At 37.9% G+C, this 24,432-nt stretch overlaps 1 protein-coding gene across 1 annotated transcript in view; it reads right to left on the bottom strand.

Annotated features, from left to right (window-relative positions):
• Nucleotides 1–3,475: 3,475 nt before the first annotated feature.
• The window catches only part of CNBD1 (cyclic nucleotide binding domain containing 1), a 500,682-nt gene continuing 479,725 nt past the window's right edge, over nt 3,476–24,432 (bottom strand). The window contains exon 13 of the mRNA XM_088844600.1: nt 3,476–3,592. Coding sequence (XP_088700726.1) covers nt 3,476–3,592 — 117 coding nt within the window. The remainder of the gene's footprint in view (nt 3,593–24,432) is intronic.

Genomic DNA, 24,432 nt, shown 5'->3' with positions numbered 1-24,432 from the left:
GGCATGCATTAAACACTCTGTAAATGTTTTTTGGAGGATTCATGCATTATAAAAATGATAAATATTTTAAAGTAGTGAGCCACTAATATTTGCACTGCTTATGTTGCTCTAAGTGTCAAAACTTACTATACAACTTTAGGTCAAATTAAAAATTTGTTTAGGTTGTAGATTTTGAGAGAATTTGAAACTATACTATATTTGAAGACATTTGGAATCATGAAAATGGAATTTTAAAGTGTTCTATTAGGCAAGACCTGCATAGTTATTTTCAAAACCCACTCTGAATTTATCAATTCCTTTACTCCTACTAGGGAAGGGAAAGCAACTGAGATTTTTATATTTCAACTGATATTTGAATAAACTGCTTCATCTTTATCATTATTTCTGCTTAAATTCATTTCTCTGATATTGTATAGATAAATTCCTAGTATAAAGCACATATTATCAGAAATAAAAGTTTGAACATGAAAAAGAAAAAGTGAAACTGTTAGTCACTCAGTAGTTTCCGACTTTGCAACATCATAGACTGCAGACTGCTACTCTGTTAATGGAATTCTCTAGGCAAGAAACTGGGGTGGGTTGCCATTCCCTTCTCCAGGGGATCTTCCATACCCAGGGATCAAACCCACGCCTCCTACTTTGAGGGCAGATTTACCAGCTGAGCCACCAGGGAATAAAGCAATGAGATATGTCACATGATTATCTTGTAGGCAGTTTTCTGGATGTTATAGGAATCAGAAGGACACATAGCATCAAAGAAAATTCATCAGTCAAAATGGCGATGATAAATAAAGAGGAGGCATATATTTTTAAACAGGTTATTTTAGAATCATGTGCAACTTGATTTAATGAAATATATTTTTAAAATGTAGTGGGTAAAATTTTTATTTGCTTATACAATGGTTTAAATGTCTGTATCCTCCAAAATCCATATGCTGAAATCTGAATACATAAGGTGTACCCTTTGGGAGGTGCTTCAATCATGAATGTGGAGCCCTCATAAATGGGATTGGTGTTCTTTACTTCTGCAGAGCTCCCCATCCCTTCTGTCACGTGAGGGCGCAAGAAAGCTGTAGACTGTGAATCAGGAAGACGTGCCTCACCAGATATGACCATTACCGCTGTATTAATCTTGAACTTTCCAGCCTCCAGAACTGTGAGGAATACATTTTTATTGTTTATAAGCTAACCAGTTTAGAGCACTTTCTGATAGCAGGCAAAATGGGCTACTCATCTTCAGTCAGTTCAGCCACTCAGTCATGTCCGACTCTCCGCGACCCCATGAATCACAGCATGCCAGGCCTCCTGTCCATCACCAACTCCTGGATTCACTCAAACTCATGTCCATCGAGTCGGTGATGCCATCCAGCCATCTCATTCTCTGTCATCCTTTCTCCTCCCACCCCCAATCCCTCCCAGCATCAGGGTCTTTTCCAGTGAGTCAACTCTTTGCATGAGGTGGCCAAAGTATTGGAAATTCAGCTTCAGTATCAGTCCTTCCATATGAACATTCAGGACTGATTTCCTTTAGGATGTCTGGTTAGACCTCCTTGCTGTTAAAGAGACTCTCAAGAGTTTTCTCCAACATCGCAGTTCAAAAGCGTCAATTCTTCGGCACTCAACTTTTTTTAATAGTCCAACTCTCACATCCATACATGAATACTGGAAAAATCATAGCTTTGAGTAGATGGACTTTTGTTGGCAAAGTAACATCTCTGCTTTTCAATATGCTGTCTAGGTTGGTCATAGCTTTTCTTCTAAGGAGCAAGCATCTTGTAATTTTATGGCTGCAGTCACCATCTGCAGTGATTTGGGAGCCCAAGAAAATAAAGTCTCTCACTGTTTCCATTGTTTCCCCATCTATTTGCCATGAAGTGATGGGACTGGATGCCGTGATCTTTGTGTTTTGAATGCTGAGTTTTGAGCCAACTTCTTCACTCTTCTCTTTCACTTTCGTCAAGAGGCTCTTTAGTTCTTTGCTTTCTGCCATAAAGTTGGCATCATCTGCATATCTGAGGTTACTGATATTTCTCCTGGCAATCTTGACCCTAGCTTTGTTTCATCCAGCCAAGCATTTCTCATGATGTACTCTGCATATAAGTTAAATAAGCAGGGTGACAATATACAGCCTTGACGTACTCCTTTCCCAATTTGGAACCAGTCTGTTGTTCCATGTCCAGTTCTAACTGTTGCTTCTTGACCTGCATACAGATTTCTCAGGAGGCAGTTAAGGTGGTCTGGTATTCCCATCTCTTGAAGAATTTTCCACAGTTTGTTGTGAACTACATAGTCAAAGGCTTTGACATAGTCAATAAAGCAGATGTTTTGCTGGTATTCTCTGGCTTTTTTGATGATCCAATGGATGTTGGCAATTTGATCTCAGGGTCCTCTTGCATTTCTAAAACCAGCTTGGACATCTGGAAGTTCACAGTTCATGTACTGTTGAAGCCTGGCTTGGAGAATTTTGAGCATTACTTTGCTAGCGTGTGAGATGGGTGCAATTGTGCAGTAGTTTGAACATTCTTTGGCATTGCCTTTCTTTGGGATTGGAATGAAAACTGACCTTTTCCAGTCCTGTGGCCACTGCTGAGTTTTTCAAATTTGCTGGCATATTGAGTGCAACACTTTCACAGCATCATCTTTCAGGATTTGAAATAGCTCAACTGAAATTCCATCACCTCCACTAGCTTTGTTCATAGTGATGCTCTCTAAGGCCCACTTGACTTCACGGTCCAGGATGTCTGGCTCTAGGTGAGTGATCACACCATCATGGTTATCTGAGTTATTAAGATTTTTTTGTATAGTTCTGTGTATTCTTGCCACCTCTTCTTAATATCTTCTGCTTCTGTTAGGTCCATACCATTTCTGTCCTTTACTGAGCCCATCTTTGCATGAAATGATCCCTTGGTATCTCTGATTTTCTTGAAGAGATCTCTAGTCTTTCCCACTCTATTGTTTTCCTCTATTTCTTTGCATTGATCTCTGAGGAAGGCTTTCTTATCTTTCTTACACATACTATAGAATCCACCAAAAATAAGCTATGCTTTGCAAACAAATTTAAGATGTTAAATAAAACAGCATTGTTAATAGGTTTTAAAAAGCAAACCAAAAATTCCTATTTTTGTTTCAATTTTATACTTAATATAATGAGACAAATCATGATATTTAATTTAATTATAGCAATTGGGAGTTAGATTATAAGAAATCTTATTTTTAAATTTTTGGTTCTCTAAAAACTAGGTACAGAATTTGTGTGTGTCTTTTTATGCTACAAGACCCTAATATCATGAAAATAAATGAAAGAAATTTCTGTTGTCCAATATAAGTATATCATCAGAAATTTATTTATGTGAGTAAGCTGGTAAGAAGCTAGGCAATTTAGGAATAAATAGAGACCCTTATAGAGATTTCAAATGAAGAAAAAAAGAATGAATAATTCTTGCTGAAATCCCAAGCTGCTTATGAGTTGGTTTGTTTAATAACTGACTAAAGTATCCTTGAGATGTCTACGAATGCTGCTATAGGAATGGTCCCACTTTCCAAAGCCTGGAGTAATTCCATTATGATACAAGGAGTTTTTCACTGTTGTATCCTAGAAAAGAAGGATTTTAAAAATAATTAATCCTATCAATCCTAATGTTATAAAGCATAAATTTCACATAAAAACAAATAGAAACAAACAATGTGAATCTCTCTTAAGACATTTGTGGGTAGAATTTTCACCTAAGCAAAATCTATAAAAAATACAATTTATATACAATTTTCTATTAAATAAAACCCTTTCAATAGTTATATCTAGAAGTTATTTCTGAATGGAGCTTTTTTTAAGTTTTAAAATAAGAATATGAGGAGAAATTATATTTGAAGTTATAAAGCATGTTTTTTTCACTGAAAAATTTTATACATGATATTTAGCTTATCTCTTGATACTGATATTAAAGCAGATTAAACAAGGAGTTATCTGCCCAAATTTTATTACTTGTCAATATTATAAACTATTATAATAACTGGAAGAGCTTGTATTATAATAAATTGTGTAATGTCTCTCTTTGGATCCTCCAAATTAGGAGGGTAACTGTCTGTGGTGCCCCTCCTTAGAAGAGGCTTAGACTTCTCTGTTCCACTGATGCCAGCTATTGCTGTGTAACTCGCTTTGGCTAACAGATTGAGACACGGGGTGTGCATTTCCAAAAAGAAGCTTCATGAGCCGCTGGCAGTTTCCGACACTATCTCCCTTTAGTCATGTGAGAGCAACACTCTGAGTCTCAGCCAAATGCAGACAAGTGTCAATCTATACTAGACAAGTGTGTGAGCAGTGAACCTTTGTTGTTGAGAGTAACCAAGGCCTAGGAATCATTTGGCAAAATTTAGCCTAATTTGGAAGACCACATTAATATTTAAAAATACATATAATTCTATATTTAATTTTGTTTATATTGACTTTAGTTTGAAAACAGAGAATAAAATAAAAGTCATGGAAAATAGGTGATATTTATAAGTAAGTGAAAGGGAATGAGTTTGTGTTGAATGCCTAGTCTCATTTAATGCTCACAATAAACATGAAAGATGGGGAGTATTTGGTTATTTTTCAGTAGAAGATATTAAGGCAGTTTTTAATAAAAATTCTAGTTGACTCTTAGAGTTGATGTGAGTAATTACATGTTGCCTAAATATACAATAATAAAATGATGTTTAATTCTTAGAATATAAATACTTTGTACTTATTAAAACATAGAAACTGTCTGTAAAACAACTTTGAAAGCAATGATATTCATGTTAGCATTAATTTAATTTGAAAGATACTATAATTAACCTTAAGTTATATCAAACTTCAGAAAATATATGTTATTTTTCCTACAGCGTAACTTTTTGTTTTTAGTTCAGTATGCTTTGACTATTTTGTGCAGCCTATTAATTTAATTCTCATACTTCACTTCTTCATTTGCAGGGCTGAAAAACTTTTTTCATGTAATATCATTTTATTAGTTACCATTCAATTATTACAAAGAAAAAATTTTCAAAAAGGTAAATTTATAAAAGTACTGATAATTAAAATAATACTAATTAAACACAGAGAAAATGAATCTGGGCAGTAAAGAGATACTTCAAAGTGGTAATCCAGATAGTTCAGGATGCATTTATATTACTTTTCTGTTAACATTGATAGTAATAAGTATTAATATATAGAATTACAACAAAAATAAGAGATAATTGATATTACAAAGACATCAGTTCTTTCACTGAGATCTGAACTTATGGAACCTAGAGGACAAGTGTTACACAGGTTGAAAAATTCCAGATTAGGACTTGGAAATATTAAGCAACTTGTGAGTCAAGCAGCTGAAAAATGGTAAAGCCCAGATCTGAGTCTGAGTCAGTCTTCTCTTTTGTTATCACTAAATTTTTAGATAGCGCATAATCCTCCTTAAATAGTTCAAAAACCCACAAAACTTATGATCTGATATTAATGACTGAAAAGCAAAAAAGAATAAAATTGTTGACAAAAAAAATAGTAGAATATCAGAGAAATATATTCAGGAATTTATTCTTGTCAGAAGCTTATATCAATAGAAATATTTTCTTGAAATTAGCATCAAACTGTTTTATGATTGCTTATTTATCTTTTATTTATATTAATATTTTTGTAAAAATAATTAGAGGTAAATAGAAGATGAAATAAAAGCAAAGAAGACCAGTAAAGCCAGGTAAGAGCACAATTCATAAAACACGAAAATAATAACAAAATGAGGACTCTTCATAGAAGCTGCTGCACCTTGGCACCAAACGTATCTGACTTCATAGGCAGCTAAGTTAAAATGGTATTCTGTAAGTTTCGTGGCTTCCATTTCTGAATAAAGCAAACCTATTCCTCAAAGTATAGTTACATCCCGATTGGTATTAAGATACAGCATAAATTTAGTAGCAGATTTTTTTTTTTCCTGGAAAAAGTAAACTCATTCGATGGTCCTAAAATTTACCCTATCATACAGCACAAAAAAATAGCAAATCTTTGATTTTTCTAAGTTAAATTTAATCTACTTTGAAAAATTCACCCAGGGCTTACAGGAAATTGAATTTAGTCACTCTTGACATCCTTTCCATTCTTTTCAGAATAGTGCAAATGTCATGAGTCTAATGTAGGTTAAGCCTTCGAAGGGGAAACTGCGGTCTGTGTTCATGGTCACTAATGACAGGCTCTGCTTTGAGCCCACCCCAGATAGCACAGTGGTAAGGAATCCATGCTTGACAATGCAGGTGACCTGGGCAACCTGGGTTCAATCCATGGATGGAGAAGATCTTGTGGTGCAGGAAATGCCCACTCTAGTACTCTTGCCTGGAAAATTCCATTGACAGTGGAGCCTGGTGGGCTGCAGTCCATCGGGTCAAAAAGTGTCAGACAGGACTGAGCAATTAAAGCACACACAGATGCCTCCTCAACCTGGGCTGATCCCATCACTTGGGAGACACCACTGTCTGCGGCCCACTCTGCCCAGGCCTGCCACTCACTTACTGTCTCTGAAGCAGTCACCTCTTGGCACTGTGGGGGAGACAGTACACGCCTTCCTTCTCACAGAGCATATAGAATGATTTCGCTCACGGCATTTTAGAGAAGCTCTTGAAACAACCCTCTGTGCCTTTAGTTTCCACCAACCACGTGGAAACTATTCTCTGTACATTCTCTGGATTAATGATGAATATTTTCCCATTAAAACTCCACTATAAACACAATAGTTGAAAGTTGAAAAAAAAATAGATGCTAGTAACTTTTATTTTATTTTTACTAATTTACTTTGTTAGGAGTACATTTTTTAGAGGGCCAAGTCTTAAGAAAAGTCAGAGTTAGGCTTTGTTGAGTTTTATTCTTGTTATATTAGATTTGGTAGTATACTATATTACTGTGTGTTCAATTTAAGCTATTAAGTTTTAATTGTCAAAAACAGATAAAATGGAAAATTAAAATTTTCTTTCTCCAAAATTAGGGAATTCAAATATGGTCTAAAATGTATTCATTTGTCTTATGCTTTTATTATATCTCTCTGTCTCTTCAATATAATATAATATACATAGCACCATTTTAACTCTTTAGAGACATACAGTTCAGTGGTTTCAACTACATTCACATTGTTTTGTAACAATCACCACTATTAATCTCCAAAAGGTTTTCATCATCCCAAACTGAAATTCTGTATCCACAAAACAAAAACTCCCCACTCTACGCACCCCTGAGCTCCAGATAACCGCTACCTTACCTACGCCTCTGTAAATGTAAGATGGAATTTGGCTCTTCTAGGTATCTCCTGTTTATCTCATATTTGCCTTTTATGTCTAGCTCATTTTACTTAGCATCACGTCTTCAAGTTTCACCCATGTAGACTATAACAGATCCTCATTCTCTCTTACAGGACTTTTCTTTATCTGGATACCATGAACATGTTTAGCAACAAAGCTCAGAATGGAACTGGAAATAATGAGCTTAGTGGACAGTAAGTTAAAGCATATCTTTTGTCATGAGAGAGAAAAAGAAAGAGAGAGAGAAAAAAGATAAATTTGGGAGAGCTGAAAGATGAAATGCAGAAGCTGATATTACAGAGCTTGGATTTCCCCATTACACTGGAAAATTAATTTCAACACTTTTCAGCACCTCTTCATTTCAGCTTTATATTAGACACAGGGCTTTTTAAATTTATCGCTTGGTTTGAAAATGGGCAAAATGTTTGTAACACAGCCTCCCTAGCTAAACTCCTTTTCTCAAATTTTATAAAAACCAGGTTTTTCTATTAAAAATATAGTCATGGGAATCTTGGAAGAAGATGTTATTGTTATAAAATGATGCAACGAGCAGCGAGGACAAAGAGTGCCAAGTTAAACACAAAGAGTAAAGGCCATCTGCACGTCCCCACACTGACGCATGTGTTCCAGTGTGAGCTGTCTGAGGGTTCCTGATGACAGAACTTGACCCAGTAAACACTCATTCTGAGAAAGACCCAGCTTTCTCCACAAACTGCATTTATATTTCCCAGATGATCATATCTTTTATTAAAAGCAGCAGTTGAGAAATGGGCAAACTCAACATCAGAAACATAGTCCAGCTCTGACACTTTGACAACCAGTTTCACTTACAAACGATAAGGGAAAGGCAAGGAGAGCAAGGCAGTTGTTGGAATTAGATTCTCAAGAATAACATTAAGTTCATGTCACAAAAGATGGGGAAAAAATCAGTGATCATCAGATGGCAAATTGTTTCTTCAGGAAATTGAATAGTTTATTTAAAAACTTAGCTTGTGTGTTTATCTTTCAAATACAAGGGTCAAATGAATCAATAAATGTATCACATTCAAGACAAGAATACACAGAATGCATGCATATTATACCCAGAGACATCTATGTATACTTATATATCTATTTGTGTCAATAAAAATGTTTGTAAATTCTTTACACATCTTTCTTACATGTACAAACTTACTATTATAAAAATTATTGGATTTGCAAACATTTTTCAGCAGAGGCTGATTTTTCATTTTGTTGATAGTTTCTTTTCTGTGAAGAAGTTTTCTAATTGATTTCTAATATCTATTTCTGGTTTATTTTTGCTTTTGTTGTCTTGGATTTTGGTATCAAATCCAAAAAAAGTATTGTCAAAACCAGTGTCAAGGAGCTTATCCTATGTTTTCTTCTAGAAGTCCTATGGGTTCAGGTCTTATATTAAAGTCTTTATTCTGAGATGATTTTTGTGTATGGTGTAAAATAGAAATTAATTTCTTTTTGAATATGGCTGTCTAGTTTTCTCAATACCACTTATTAAAAGGGAATTTCCTATCTCCATTGTATATTTTTGGCTCCTTTGCTATAAATTATTTGACCCTATCTATGTGGGTTTAAGTCCGGGCTCTCTATGCTGTTCCATTTATTTATCAGTTTTTATGCGAGTAACATACTTTCCTGCCCTTTGCTTGGGTAGGAAGCTTGACTTCTAAACTGCAAGGTGTGCCTATCAGGAGATTCAGTTTGCGGCCTGGCTTAGCCTTCTGCATGCTGAATCTTGCTTTATATATAATTATTTATCAATTTTTTGCTTCATAAACTATGTTGGTCTGGATTTCTAAATTCAAAGCAAACAACCAAACAAACAAGAAATGCCAACACATTGAATCCCTACACGGACCTTATGATGTGCTGTCTTCACACTTCAGGACTCAAGACAATGACATGTTCTCCTTTGCACATAATGTGTCCTTCTACCTGTAACTGATTTAGCTCTTCAGCCCCATTGCTCAATTCTTGAACTTTTTATCTTCCTATCACTGATAAATGGACACTAGCCTTTGCATATAACATACACAATTGGTCTATGTAAAATTTAGACAGGTGATATATTATTAGCCACTGTTTAAAACAACTGTTGAATTACAGTGATCTGAAGAAATACTTTTATCTTTGTATTTAGACTCATGGAGATTTTACATTAAAGGAAAACTCACAGAGCTGTATATATTCAAGATAAGACATTACAATGCATACTGCACAAAATTAATGTTAAAGCTTCTGCTTTTTTCCATACAAAAGAGAAAAACAAGTGAATTACAACTACTTCCCTTAGGATACTTGGAGTTATATTATGCTACTACTCTACAAGTTCCACATTATATATTGAGATCACATAAATGTTAAGCACTGAAAGGCAAAGTTTAATGATAGTGAGCATCTTTCACATTTATGAAGTGTTACAAAGAGGGTAGGAAAAGACAGTGGTGTAGAAAGACCCTGGACTCACCTCCTCCCATGAGCACACCAAAATTCCAACTACTTAGGTGCAGCTATCTCTGAGAATCACTGAAGTCGACTAGAAATATGTTCCACAACTGAAAATAAAAAGGACATGCCATAGTGAGATGGCTGGGAGTGGGTGGCATGGTCTGGCCATGAACCACACTGTCAGTATGGTGACTTCTAGACAGAAAGGATATCACAGCCTTGAAGGTTGCCTCTGAGGAATGAGAGATTCAAACCCCAGACCAGACTCCCCAGGCCAAGGGATCTGCACTGCGAAAATGATCTCCCACAATATCTGGCTTTGAAAATCAAGATACTTATGTGTCCCTGACTGCTGGGGAGGCTACAGGAAACTGAGACTCCACTCTTAAAGGGCATGTGCAAAAGCTAACTCTCTCTGAATTCTAGTACAGAGGCAACATTCTGAAATGTACCTGGGTCATTCATAAGGAGGGGCTTACTATGTGGCACCAGTGGTAAAGAACCCACCTGTCAATGCAGGAGATGTAAAGTGTGGGCTCGATCCCAGGTTTGGAAAGATCCCCTGGAGGGCGGCATGGCAACCTACTCGAGTATACTTCCTGGGAGAAGCCCATGGATAGAGGAGTCCAGAGGGCCACAGTCCTTAGGGTCACACAGAGCTGGATACAACTGAAGCAACTTAGCTTGCATAGAGGGCTTCCCTCATGGCTCAGTCGGTAAAGAATCTGCCTGCAATGCAGGAGACCCGGGTTTGATTCCTGGGTTGAGAAGATCCCCCAGAGAAGGAAATGGCAACCCACTCCAGTATTCTTGCCTGGAGAATCCCATGGACAGAGGAGCCTGGCAGGCTACAGTCCATGGTGTTGCACAGAGTCGGACATGGCTAAGTGACTAAAGCACACAGCACACAGTGGCATGCATATATAAGGAGATTCACTGAATAATTATAGAGTATGTGCCCGAGGAGTAGGGATCTATTGGAATTCACTCTGGGTACAGAGAAGCTGGTAAGTGCCAGTTTTCATTTATCTTTGTTTGTTTGTGGTTCACCTTTTATCTTCCCAGGTGGTACTAGTGGTTAAGTACCTGTCTGCCAAGGCAGGAGACACAAGAGATGCCGATTCAATCCCTGGGTGAGGAATATCCTCTGGAGAAGGACATAGCAACCCACTCCAGTATTCTTGCCTGAAGAATCCCATGGACAGAGGAGCCTGGAGGGATACAGTCCATGGGTCGCAGAGTTGGACGTGACTGAAGCAATTTTAGTAGGCATAGCAGGAATGCATACACTCAACTTTTACCTAACTGGCTTAGTGCTGGAAGGGGATGCCATTTCTGATTCTGTCCTAGGAATCCTCCAGGCAAGAATACTGCAATAGGTTGTCATTCCTTCTCCAGGGAATGTTCCCAACCCAGAGACTGAACCCAGATCTCCTACATTGCAGGTGAATTCTTTAATGTCTGAACCTAATGATCAAGGTATTGATCAAACAGGAAGATATAATACTTGTAGACATATATGCACTCAACATACGAGAATTTAAGTACATAAAGCAAATATTAAGAGATATAAATTGACAGCAACACAATTTTAGGTAATTTTAGCATGCCATTTACACTAATTAATATATCATCCAGCCAGAATATATTTATGTATATATTTGTTTTTCAGTTGCTCAGTCGAATCTGACTCTTTGCAACCCCATGGATTGTAGCATGTCAGGCTTCCCTGTCCTTCATTATCTCCCAGAGTTTACTCAAATTCGTGTCCATTGAGTCAGTGATGCCATCCAACCATCTCATCCTCTGTTGCCCCCTTCTCCTCCTGCCTTCAATCTTTCCCCACATCAGGGTCTTATTCAATGAATTGGCTCTTTGTGTCAGGTGGTCAAAGTATTGGAGCTTCAGTTTCAGCATCAGTCCTTCCAATGAATATTCAGGTTTGATTTCCTTTAGGATAGACTGGTTTGATATCCTTGCTGTCCACTCTTGAGTATACTCCAGCATCACAGTTCAAAAACATTTGGTGTTCAGCCTTCCTAATGGTCCAGCTCTCATATCTATATATATATATGGACTTCCCTTGTGGCTCAGATGGTAAAGAATCTGCCTGCAATGCGGGGGACCTGGGTTCGATCCCTGTTTCAGAAAGATCCCCTAGAGAGGGGAATGGCTACCCTCTCCAGCATCCTTGCCTAGAGAATTCTATGGACAACAAACACCTGGTGGGCTACAGTTCTTGGGGTCACAAAGAGTTGGACATGACTGAGTGATTAATGCATTCTTTTTTCATATAAGTATATATATATATGTGTATATATATATATATATATATATATATATATGGGCTTCCCTGGTGGCTCAGAGGTTAAAGCGACTGCCTCCAATGCGGGAGGCCCGGGTTCGATCCCTGGGTTGGGAAGATCCCCTGGAGAAGGAGATGGTAACCCACTTCAGTATTCTTGCCTGGAGAATCCCATGGAAGGAGAAGCCTGGTAGGCTACAGTCCACAGGGTCGCAAAGAGTCGGACACGACTGAGCGACTGAACGGAACGGATATATATATATATAACATTCCAGTCCAAAGTAGCAGAATGCATATTCTTTTTAAGTGCACCTGAGACATTCTCCAGGCTCACATGCTAACAAGCATAGATCATATACTCATGTGATCATATGCTCGATCACAAAAAAGGTTCAGTAATTTCGGAAAATTGAAATTGTATCAACATTCTTTTCCGGTCACAATGCTATGAAACTAGAAATTAGGTACAATAAGAAAACCATGAAAAGCACAAGCACATGGAGGGTAAACAGCATGCTATTAAAGAAAAATGAGCCACTGAAGAAATCAGAAGATTAAAAAAAACTGGATATAAGTGAAAATGGATACACAATGTACCACCATATATGGGAGGCAGCAAAAGTAGTTCCAAAAGGGAAATTTAGAGCGACAGATATCTACCTCAGTAAATAAGAAAAGTCTCAGAAAATACACTAATCTTAACACCATTCTGCTCATCTATAGTGAGATGATGTTCACTAAACATACTGGAATCATTTCATGATGTATGAAGTCACATCATTATGCTGTACACCTTATACAGCGGTGTCTGTCAATTATATCTAAGTTAAAACTGGAAGAAGAAAACAGGCGAATGAAGAAAAATGCTGTGATATATACATGCAAGTAGTTCAGGCATAATAATGGAGTGCATGCTACAGTTTGGATGAAACTCAAAGCACTGTGCTAAGGGAAGGAAGCCAGATAAAAGTTACATATTGCATGATTCTACTCACTGAAAATAATAAGTTAATTCATAGAGACAGAAAGCAAATGAGTGACTGCTGGAGGACAGGAGAAAGAGATTGGGGATGTAACTGCTTGGTAGATATGAGGTTTCCTTTTGAGATGTTGGAAATAGTTTAGAAATTGTGGCTGCATAATATCAACATTATGAATGTGCTAGATTCCACTGAATTGCTCTCTTTAAAGTAGTTAATTTTATTTTATGTGATTTTCACCTCAATAGAAATTAAATATAAAAAGTGCTAAATGGAACAGCATCAAAAATAAATTATCTTAACATAACTAGGATTTTATGTTTAGTCTTCAACAAGATAAAGCAAATTCCATTAAGTCAAAGAAAACACTGTTGGATGTACCTCTCTTTCTATCTCATATTCCTATTTCTTTCCCTTCGCAGCCTCCTTTAGAGAACGTCTCACACATTCTGCATAAACTTGTGTCCATCTTTCCATCATTTATGTGTCTCCTATAAAAAAGATCCAGAAGTCCATAAAAGAAGTGACTGTTTACACCTCACTATTTTCTTTCTTTCTTTTTTTTTTTACATTTCAGAAGATTAGAGTCATTTTAATTATCCAGATATCAATTTTCATCATTTAAATAACACTCACTAAAATCTTCCATATATGCCATTCAGTGCTTAGATCTAGACATAAATATGTAAAAAACAGATCTTCAAGAAATCAACACAGAAATCAGATTGATTGTATTCTTTGCAGCCAAAGATGGAGAAGCGCGATACAGCTAGCAAAAACAAGACCAGGAGCTGACTGTGGCTCAGATCATGAACTCCTTATTGCCAAATTCAGACTGAAATTGAAGAAACGAGGGAAAACCACTAGACCATTCAGATATGACCTAAATCAAATCCCTTATGATTATACAGTGGAAGTGAGAAATAGATTTAAGGGACTAGATCTGATTGATAGAGTGCCTGATGAACTCTGGACGGAGGTTCGTGACATTGTACAGGAGACAGGGACCAAGACCATCTCCATGGAAAAGAAATGCAAAAAAGCAAAATGGCTGTCTGAGGAGGCCTTACAAATAGCTGTGAAAAGAAGAGAAGCGAAGCAAAGGAGAAAAGGAAAGATATAAGCATCTATCTGAATGCAGAGTTCCAAAGAATAGCAAGGAGAGATAAAAAAGACTTCCTCAGTGATCAATGCAAAGAAATAGAGGAAAACAACAGAATAGGAAAAACAAGAGATCTCTTCAAGAAAATTAGAGATATCAAGGGAACATTTCATGCAAAGATGGGCTCGATAAAGGACAGAAATGGTAGGGACCTAACAGAAGCAGAAGATATTAAGAAGAGGTGGCAAGAATACACAGAAGAACTGTACAAAAAAGATCTTCACGACCAAGATAATCATGATGGGGTGATCATTCACCTGGAGCCAGACATCTTGGAATGTGAAGTCAAGTGGGCCTTAGAAAGCATCACTATGAACAAAGCTAGTGGAGGTGATGGAATTTCAGTTGAGCTATTTCAAATCCTGAAAGATGATGCTGTGAAAGTGCTGCACTCAATATGCCAGCAAATTTGGAAAACTCAGCAGTGGCCACAGGACTGGAAAAGGTCAGTCTTCATTCCAATCCCAAAGAAAGGCAATGCCAATGAATGCTCAAACTACCGCACAATTGCACTCATCTCACACGCTAGTAAAGTCATGCTCAAAATTCTGCAAGCCAGACTTCAGCAATATGTGAACCGTGAACTCCCAGATGTTCAAGCAGGTTTTAGAAAAGGCAGAGGCACCAGAGATCAAATTGCCAACATCCGCTAGATCATGGAGAAAGCAAGAGAGTTCCAGAAAAACATCTATTTCTGCTTCATTGACTATGCCAAAGCCTTTGACTCTGTGGATCACAAGAAACTGTGGAAAATTCTGAAAGAGATGGGAATCCCAGACCACCTGACCTGCCTCTTGAGAAACTTGTATGCAGGTCAGGAAGCAACAGTTAGAACTGGACATGGAACAACAGACTGGTTCCAAATAGGAAAAGGAGTACATCAAGGTTGTATATTGTCACCTGCTTATTTAACTTATATGCAAAGTACATCATGAGGAACGCTGGGCTGGAAGAAGCACAGGCTGGAATCAAGATTGCTGGGAGAAATATCAATAACCTCAGATATGCAGATGACACCACCCTTATGGCAGAAAGTGAAGAGGAACTCAAAAGCCTCTTGATGAAAGTGAAAGAGGAGAGTGAAAAGGTTGGCTTGAAGCTCAACATTCAGAAAACAAACATCATGGCATCTGGTCCCATCACTTTATGGGAAATAGATGGGGAAACAATGGAAACAGTGTCAGACTTTATTTTTTTGGGCTCCAAAATCACTGCAGATGCTGATTGCAGCCATGAAATTAAAAGATGATTACTCCTTGAAAGGAAAGTTATGACCATCCTAGACAGCATATTAAAAAGCAGAGACACTACTTTGCCAACAAAGGTCCGTCTAGTCAAGGCTATGGTTTTTCCCGTGGTCATGAGTTGGACTGTGAAGAAAGCTGATCACCGAAGAATTGATGCTTTTGAACTGTGGTGCTGGAGAAGACTCTTGAGAGTCCCTTGGACTGCAAGGAGATCCAACCAGTCCATTTTAAAGGAGATCAATCCTGGGTGTTCATTGGAAGGACTGATGCTAAAGCTGAAACTCCAATACTTTGGCCACCTCATGCAACGAGTTGACTCACTGAAAAGACTGAGGCTTGGAAGGATTGGGGGCGGGAAGAGACGGGGACGACAGAGAATGAGATGGCTGGATGGCGTCACTGACTCGATGGACATGAGTTTGAGTGAACTCCGGGAGTTGGTGATGGACAGGGAGGCCTGGCGTGCTGTGATTCATGGGGTTGCAAAGGTCGGACACGACTGAGTGACTGAACTGAACTGAACAGCAAGTAATGAACAGATAATGAGACAATGTTCTCAAAAAAAGTTGAAAAAGAGATGTTAAAAAAAAAAACCTTCAATTCTCCTTTTAAAAGCTTCAAACACAGGTCAGAGAATTAATGATTAATGTTTCCTTTAATAATAATTTCAATGGGAAGAATAAGAAAATATCAATTTTACAATAAAAAATAAACTTTGGTATAATAGGAAAAGAAAAATAATTTCACTTCTTAATAACATTTTCCATTTTAGTCACGAAGACTTGCCTGAGGCAACAGGTCAATTAATATGATAATTTGATACCTAAAGACCTAGGCATAACAAGTGAAATTTAATTTTGTAATCTCATGGTAATCACTTAGGGTTCAGCAGAGGGCCACACAATAATTAAAAGAAACAGCATTTAAGAGGGGAATTGAAGGAACTAATGAAATAGAGCCTAGAAAAGAGAAGAATAAGTGATATTTAATTTTGCTTAAAGAGATATAGTAGAGATACAGTGTTCGGGGTCAAAGAACTAGGGCAGATGCTGATTTATATATGTGCCAATAATCAAAAATAAATATGCAAGTAGGGCATTTGAACACCAACATTTACATGAAATTTCCCCCCACAGAATTATACAATTTTGGTCTGGACATATAGACAGGTAAATAGTTACATTAGTTATAACATAAATGAGTGAGAAATTTTTGCACTTTCTTTGTATTTTGGGAAGTAACTTTTTGGGATTTTTTGAGTTGTGTTTTTTTTTTTTTGGTACAATTTGGAATGTACTAAATTGTGTCCATTGTGTCTCTTATTGAAAGCAATAAGCATTAATATTCTTTGATTAATCTGAAATGCTTGTGAAGTATAATGACTGATTTTAAAAAATTTAAACAACTGTAACTAATACCACTAATAATATGTCCACTGAAGTGACCTACCAGCTCCTGTCCACTGCACCCCTTTTCAAAAATTTATAAAATCATTTAACCCAAGTAAATTATACTTGTGGACCAAAGACCACGACTTGGACTATTATTTCTGCAACCTATTGAATATTTACATGAAAAATTTAAACACAGCTTAAAAATTAATAAGAAGCCATTATTCCAGATATTTTGAAATGCAATTTTATTCTAATTTTTGTAGCATTTTCATTTACTTTCAGTTCAGTTCAGTTCAGTCGCTCAGTCGTGTCCAACTCTTAGCGACCCCATGAACCACAGAATGCCAGGCCTCCCTGTCCATCACCAACTCCCGGAGTTCACTCAAACTCATGTCCATCGAGTCGGTGATGCCATCCAGCCACCTCAGTCTCTGTCGTTCCTGTCTCCTCCTACCCCCAATCGCTCCCAGCATCAGAGTCTTTTCCAGTGAGTCAACTCGTCGCATGAGGTGGCCAAAATATTGGAGTTTCAGCTTTAGCATAAGTCCTTCCAATGAACACCCAGGATTGATCTCCTCTAGAATGGACTGGTTGGATCTCCTTGCAGTCCAAGGGACTCTCAAGAGTCTTCTCCAGCACCATAGTTCAAAAGCATCAATTCTTTGGCAATCAGCTTTCTTCACAGTCCAACTCTCACATCATTTACTTTAGGTCACTTATTTAGGTTTCTGCTCTGATTCACAATTCTATTTCAATTAAGAATTATTACTATTTTATTATTTATTTTAAATAGAATAAAATAATTTCAAAATTACCTTTTGAAAATAAATTCAAAATTACCGAAAACAAACAAAAAAAATCTCTATCCTGAGAATATATTTGAGTGAATTATATAAGTTGGAATTGTTATTATATCATTTTTATTTCAAACTACTGAAGGGTTCAATATTTTAAATCTAAAGTTGAACACTGAAAAGGTATTAGAAGGAAATCCATCAAATTATTCTTTTCTCCTATATTCAAGTTTATTTAGGTATTTATTATTTTCATATGCATTTAATGCTATTCTCTATTTTGTGGTTTCTATTCATGAGCACCTTTAAATTAAAAAAGAGAGAGAGACAGAAGTATAAAACACTTAGAAAATTATATTCCAGTATATAAACAAGTATCCGCCAAATGTCTACATTTTACTTGATCTTCCACAATAGTGTTTAGTGGCTACCTCACCTCTCAGGAGGTGGGGTACAGTGACTCAACCAGTCTAGTAGAATGGCTCCGTTTCTCATTTCACTTTGTTTACTCTCTGGAAATTCTGAAAGCCACCTTCCTGGACCTAGTGTTTAAGTCAGATTTGTGTAAGTTAGATGGGAACTTCACAAACACAGTAGCAAGCAAATAGAATGTATTAAAGAGAAGGAAAGTAGAAAACTCTCAGCACATACACTGAGTCGGGTTCAGTTCAGTTCAGTTCAGTTCAGTCGCTCAGTAATGTCCGACTCTTTGCGACTCCATGAATCACAGCACGCCAGGCATCCCTGTCCATCGCCAACTCCCGAGTTCACTCAAACTCAAGTCCATCAAGTGGGTGAAGCGATCCAGCCATCTCATTCTCTGTCGTCCCCATCTCCTCCCACCCCCAATCCCTCCCAGAATCAGGGTCTTTTCCAACGAGTCAACTCTTCTCATGAGGTGGCCAAAGTATTGGAGTTTCAGCTTTAGCATCAGTCCTTCCAATGAACATCCAGGACTGATCTCCTTTAGAATGGACTGGTTGGATCTCCTTGCAGTCCAAGGGACTCTCAAGAATCTTCTCCAGCACCACAGTTCAAAAGCATCAATTCTTCAGCGCTCAGCTTTCTTTAGAGTCCAACTCTCACATCCATACACGACCACTGGAAAAACCATAGCTTTGACTAGACAGACCTTTGTTGGCAAAGTAATGTCTCTGCTTTTTAATATGCTATCTAGGTTGGCACAAATTTCCTTCCAAGGAGTAATCATCTTTTAATTTCATGGTTGAAATCAGCATCTGCAGTGATTTTTGGAGCCCCTCAAAATAAAGTCTGACACTGTTTCCACTGTTTCTATTTGTCATGAAGTGATAGGACCAGATGCCATGATCTTTGTTTTCTGAATGCTGAGCTTCAAGCCAACCTTTTCACTCTCCTCCTTCACTTTCATCAAGAGGCTTTTTAGCTCCTCTTCACTTTCTGCCATAAGGGTGGTATCATCTGCATATCTGAAGTTATTGATATTTCTCCCGGCAATCTTGATTCCAGCTTGTGCTTCTTCCAGCCCAGAGTTCCTCATGATGTACTCTGCATATAAGTTAAATAAGCAGGATGACAATATACAACCTTGACGTACTCCTTTTCCTATTTGGAACCAGTCTGTTGTTCCATGTCCAGTTCTGACTGTTGCTTCCTGTCCTGAATATAGATTTCTCAAGAGGCAAGTCAGGTGGTCTGCTATTCCCATCTCTTTCAGAATTTTCCACAGTTTCTTGTTTTCCACAGAGTCAAAGGCTTTGGCATACTCAATGAAGCAGAAATAGATGTTTTTCTGGAACTCTCTTGTTTTCTCCATGATCCAGCGGATGTTGGCAATTTGATCTCTGGTGCCTCTGCCTTTTCTAAAACCTGCTTGAACATCTGGGAGTTTACGGTTCACATATTGCTGAAGTCTGGCTTGCAGAATTTTGAGCATGACTTTACTAGTGTGTGAGATGAGTGCAATTGTGCGGTAGTTTGAGCAGTCTTTGGCATTGCCTTTCTTTGGGATTGGAATGAAGACTGACCTTTTCCAGTCCTGTGGCCACTGCTGAGTTTTCCAAATTTGCTGGCATATTGAGTGCAGCACTTTCACAGCATCATCTTTCAGGATTTGAAATAGCTCAATTGGAATTCCATCACCTCCACTAGCTTTGTTTGTAGTGATGCTCTCTAAGACCCACTTGACTTCACATTCCAAGATGTCTGGCTCCAGGTGAATGATCACCCCATCGTGATTATCTTGATCTTGAAGATCTTTTTTGTTCAATTCTTCTGTGTATTCTTGCTACCTCTTCTTAATATCTTCTGCTTCTGTTAGGTCCATACCATTTCTGTCCTTTATTGAGCCCATCTTTGCATGAAATGTTCCCTTGATATCTCTACTTTTCTTGAAGAGATCTCTTGTTTTTCCTGTTCTGTTGTTTTCCTCTATTTCTTTGCATTGATCACTGAGGAAGGCTTTCTTATCTCTCCTTGCTATTCTTTGGAACTCTGCATTCAGATGCTTATATCTTTCCTTTTCTCCTTTGCTTTTCGCCTTTCTTCTTTTCACAGCTATTTGTAAGGCCTCCTCAGACAGCCATTTCGCTGTTTTGCATTTCTTTTCCATTGGAATCGTCTTGATCCCTTTCTCCTTTAAAGTGTCACAAACCTCTGTCCATAGTTCATCAGGCACTCTATCAGATCTAGTCCCTTAAATTTATTTCTCACTTCCACTGTATAATCATAAGGGGTTTGCTTTAGGTCATATCTGAATGGTCTACTGGTTTTCCCTACTTTCTTCAATTTAAGCCTGAATTTGGCAATAAGGTGTTCATGATCTGAGCCATAGTCAGCTCCTTGTTTTTCCTAACTGTATAGAGCTTTTCCATCTTTGGCTGCAAAGAATATAATCAGTCTGATTTCGGTGTTGACCATCTGCTGATGTCTATGTGTAGAGTCTTCTCTTGTGTTGTTGGAAGATGGTGCTTGCTATGACTAGTGCGTTCTCTTGGCAAAACTCTATTAGCCTTTGCCCTGCTTCATTCTGTATTCCAAGGCCAAATTTGCCTGTTACCCCAGGTGTTTCTTAAATGGCTAACAACTTCAGTATTCTTGCCTTGAGCACCCCGTGAACAGTATGAAAAAGCAAAATGATAGGACACTGAAAGAGGAACTCTCCAGGTCGGTAGGTGCCCAATATGCTACTGGAGATCTGTAGAGAAATAACTCCAGAAAGAATGAAGGGATGGAGCCAAAGCAAAACAATACCCAGTTATGGATGTGACTGATGATAGAAGCAAGGTCCGATGCTATAAAGAGCAATATTACATAGGAACCTGGAATGTTAGGTTCCAGGCAAATTGGAAGTGGTCAAACAGGAGATTGCAAGAGTGAACATTGACATTCTAGGAATCAGCGAACTAAAATGGACTGGAATGGGTGAATTTAAATCAGATGACCATTATATCTACTACTGTGGGCAGGAATCCCTTAGAATAAATGGAGTAGCCATCATGGTCAACAGAAGAGTCCGAAATGCAGTACTTGAATGCAATCTTAAAAACGACAGAATAATCTCTGTTCATTTCCAAGGCAAACCTTTCAATATTACAGTAATACAAGCCTATGTCCCAACCAGTAACGCTGAAGAATCCGAAGTTGAATGGTTCTATGAAGACCAAAAAGACCTTGTAGAACTAACACCCAAAAAAGAGTGGGGGTAAAGAGTCCTCCAAAGGTGGGACTTAGAGTAGTTTATATCCTTACCAGTTTTAATCTGTACATTTTTGGTTGGCTCCTGTTCTTAAAATATGTCATTTCTAAATTTCTAATCAGTCAGTTTGGAGAAAGAAATGGCAACCCACTCGAGTATTCTTCCCTGGAAAATCCCGTGGACAGTTGCCTGGCAGGCTGCAGTGCTTGGGGTCGCCAAAGAGTTGGACAGGACTGAAGCCACTAAAGAACAATCAGTTTAAAGGTCATAATGTTTAACTTAACATCCTTATGGCTTCTCTTTATCTTCATATAAACCTCCACCCTTGTTCATGCCCCCTGGCCCTTTTACAATGGACCAGGTAGGTGCAGTAAAGATTAATGATCATCAGTTGTTTTTCCCTCAGGCATATGGAACAGAAATTAATTGCTGCTCTTCCCTAGATCTGAGTGCTGATAATTTATCTGACCCAAATTCCAGGAATTCTGGACAAAGGGTATAGCTTTAGGTTAATGGAGTGAGATATTCATTGACAACAAGACAGAGGTCTCAGAGTCCTATAATGACTGCCTAGTAATTGCTACCTCATAAGCACATGGAACAACAGACTGGTTTCAATAGGAAAAGGAGTACGTCAAGGTTGTATATTGTCACCCTACTTATTTAACTTATATGCAGAGTACATCATGAGGAATGCTGGGCTGGAAGAAGCACAAGCTGGAATCAAGTTTGCTGGGAGAAATATCAATAACTTCAGATATGCAGATAACACCACCCTTATGGCAGAAAGTGAAGACGAACTCAAAAGCCTCTTGATGAAAGTGAAAGAGGAGAGTGAAAAGTTTGGCTTGAAGCTCAACATTCAGAAAACAAACATCATGGCATCTGGTCCCATCACTTCATGGGAAATAGATGGGGAAACGGTGGAAACAATGTCAGACTTTTTTGGGGGGGCTCCAAAATCACTGCAGATGGTGATTGCAGCCATGAAATTAAAAGACGCTTACTTCTTGGAAGGAAAGTTATGACCAACCTAGATAGTATAATAAAAAGCAGAGACATTACTTTGCCAACCAAGGTCCGTCTAGTCAAGGTTATGGTTTTTCCCGTGGTCATGTATGGATGTGAGAGTTGGACTGTGAAGAAAGCTGATCGCCGAAGAATTGATGCTTTTGAACTGTGGTGTTGGAGAAGACTCTTGAGAGTCCCTTGGACTGCATGGAGATCCAACCAGACCATTCTAAAGGAGATCAATCCTGGGTATTCATTGGAAGGACTGACGCTAAAGCTGAAACTCCAATACTTTGGCCACCTCATGCGACAAGTTGACTCACTGGAAAAGACTCTGATGCTGGGAGTGATTGGGGGCGGGAGGAGATGGGGATGACAGAGAATGATATGGCTGGATGGCATCACTGACTCGATGGACATGAGTTTGGGTGAACTCCTGGAGTTGGTGATGGACAGGGAGGCCTGGCATGCTGTGATTCATGGGGTCGTGAACAGTTGGAGACGACTGAGTGACTAAATTGAACTGAACTACCACCTTTTTTGCTAAAATGCATATAAATTTAAACAGTGCTGTGACAGTTCTGGTTAGACCATATGGGGTCAAGGGAGAAACAAATGATGTAAACCTTGATGCCTAGAAGAGAATGAGGAGGAAGATGGTCTTCTTCCCTCCCCATGTTTCCTTGATGAAAAAAAAAAAAAAATGCAGCCTTCTTAGTTCTTGGGACTATGTTCCCTTACCTGCCCATTTGTATTTTTTACAAACTTCCTATACTAATAAACTCACTGTTTGCCTATCCACCTATCCCTTTGCCTCATCCTGAATTCTTTCTGTGATGAGGTAAAAGAACTTGGGCTTCAGTAAGTCTTGAAACTAGGTATGCAGTTCTAATTAGAAGACAGTGGATTTGAGTCCCCTCCTAAGGTGGGGATTTCAGGTTCAACTCCTGATCTGAGCTTTGACTGTGTATATGTCCCATCTGAGATGGAGTTTTGTTTCACAATAACAATATTTCTACAGAAGAAAAATATTAAAGAAAAAAAATAGCTGGGATGAAGGACTTTGAACTCCCAGGTTTTCCAAGGATTCCTTCATCATAGATTTGGGGTGACATCAACAAAGTTATGGCACCTTTATTCAAGATCATTTCAATAGCAAAGGCATCTGCTGGTAGTGTGTATATAATTCATTCATTTTTCATAATTATTGAGTCCCCATTATGTGACAGGCACTATGCCTGTCAATCTCTTTCCCTTATTGAAATTACAGAGTAGTAGTTAAACTGAAAATTAGCAGTTATAAATTAATTCAGATAAAGGTGTTTTAGACAAGAGAGAGAATGGTCTTTTAGAGAATTGAAAGTTCAGCAGACAGGAGATTTTCATAGGGGCAAAATTCTTACAAAATCACATGCAAATAATTATTTTTTAAAGATTTAGATTTCTTTAAGGAAAATTGGAAAATATTAAAATAGCTTTATTTACTTATTTTTATTTTGTGTGTGAGCATAGACATGATCTAACTTTATCTTAGAAAGATCCTGAATTTAAAAGAAAGAATAATATATATTTCAGTAATAGATTTAACCTTATATTTTTGGTAAATTATATATTTGGAGCAATGAAAATTCCCAATGGGAGAATAATCAAAGCTCATTGACAAGAATATGAGCAAACTTAGAAAAAATAGCTTATCTAGAACACTGAATTAGAAATTTACCACGGCGAGAGCAAGCTGTCATTCAGCCCAAAGTTTGCATTGTGGCACGTGGTTATAGCAGGTAGTGTTTTGATGTAGGGATTCATCCTACCCTTTGTTTCACTGTTCTCTCAACAGAAATAAATATTTGAAAACCCTTTCTGACACACTGGCCTTTTCTAAGTATTAAGTAGATTCCCCCACCCCACACGACTGCAACCCAAAGAAGAGCCGTTTTCTAGGCTTAAAGTCACATAGTTGTGCAGTACTACCTATGGCGGGTTGAACTGTTTGGAAAACATTTACCCTTCCCACTTTTATTGGAGGTGTCTGTTGAAGCATTTTTTGAAAAATACAATGTCCCATTTAAACTTATGCCATTTTTACTGCATACTGATGATGTGGTGTCTC

This window comes from Moschus berezovskii, chromosome 16 (assembly GCF_049115385.1).
Source record: "Moschus berezovskii isolate FMDL1 chromosome 16, NW_MosBer_1.0, whole genome shotgun sequence".
Taxonomy (NCBI): Eukaryota; Metazoa; Chordata; class Mammalia; order Artiodactyla; family Moschidae; genus Moschus; species Moschus berezovskii.
This window is presented reverse-complemented; position numbering and strand designations above follow the sequence as displayed.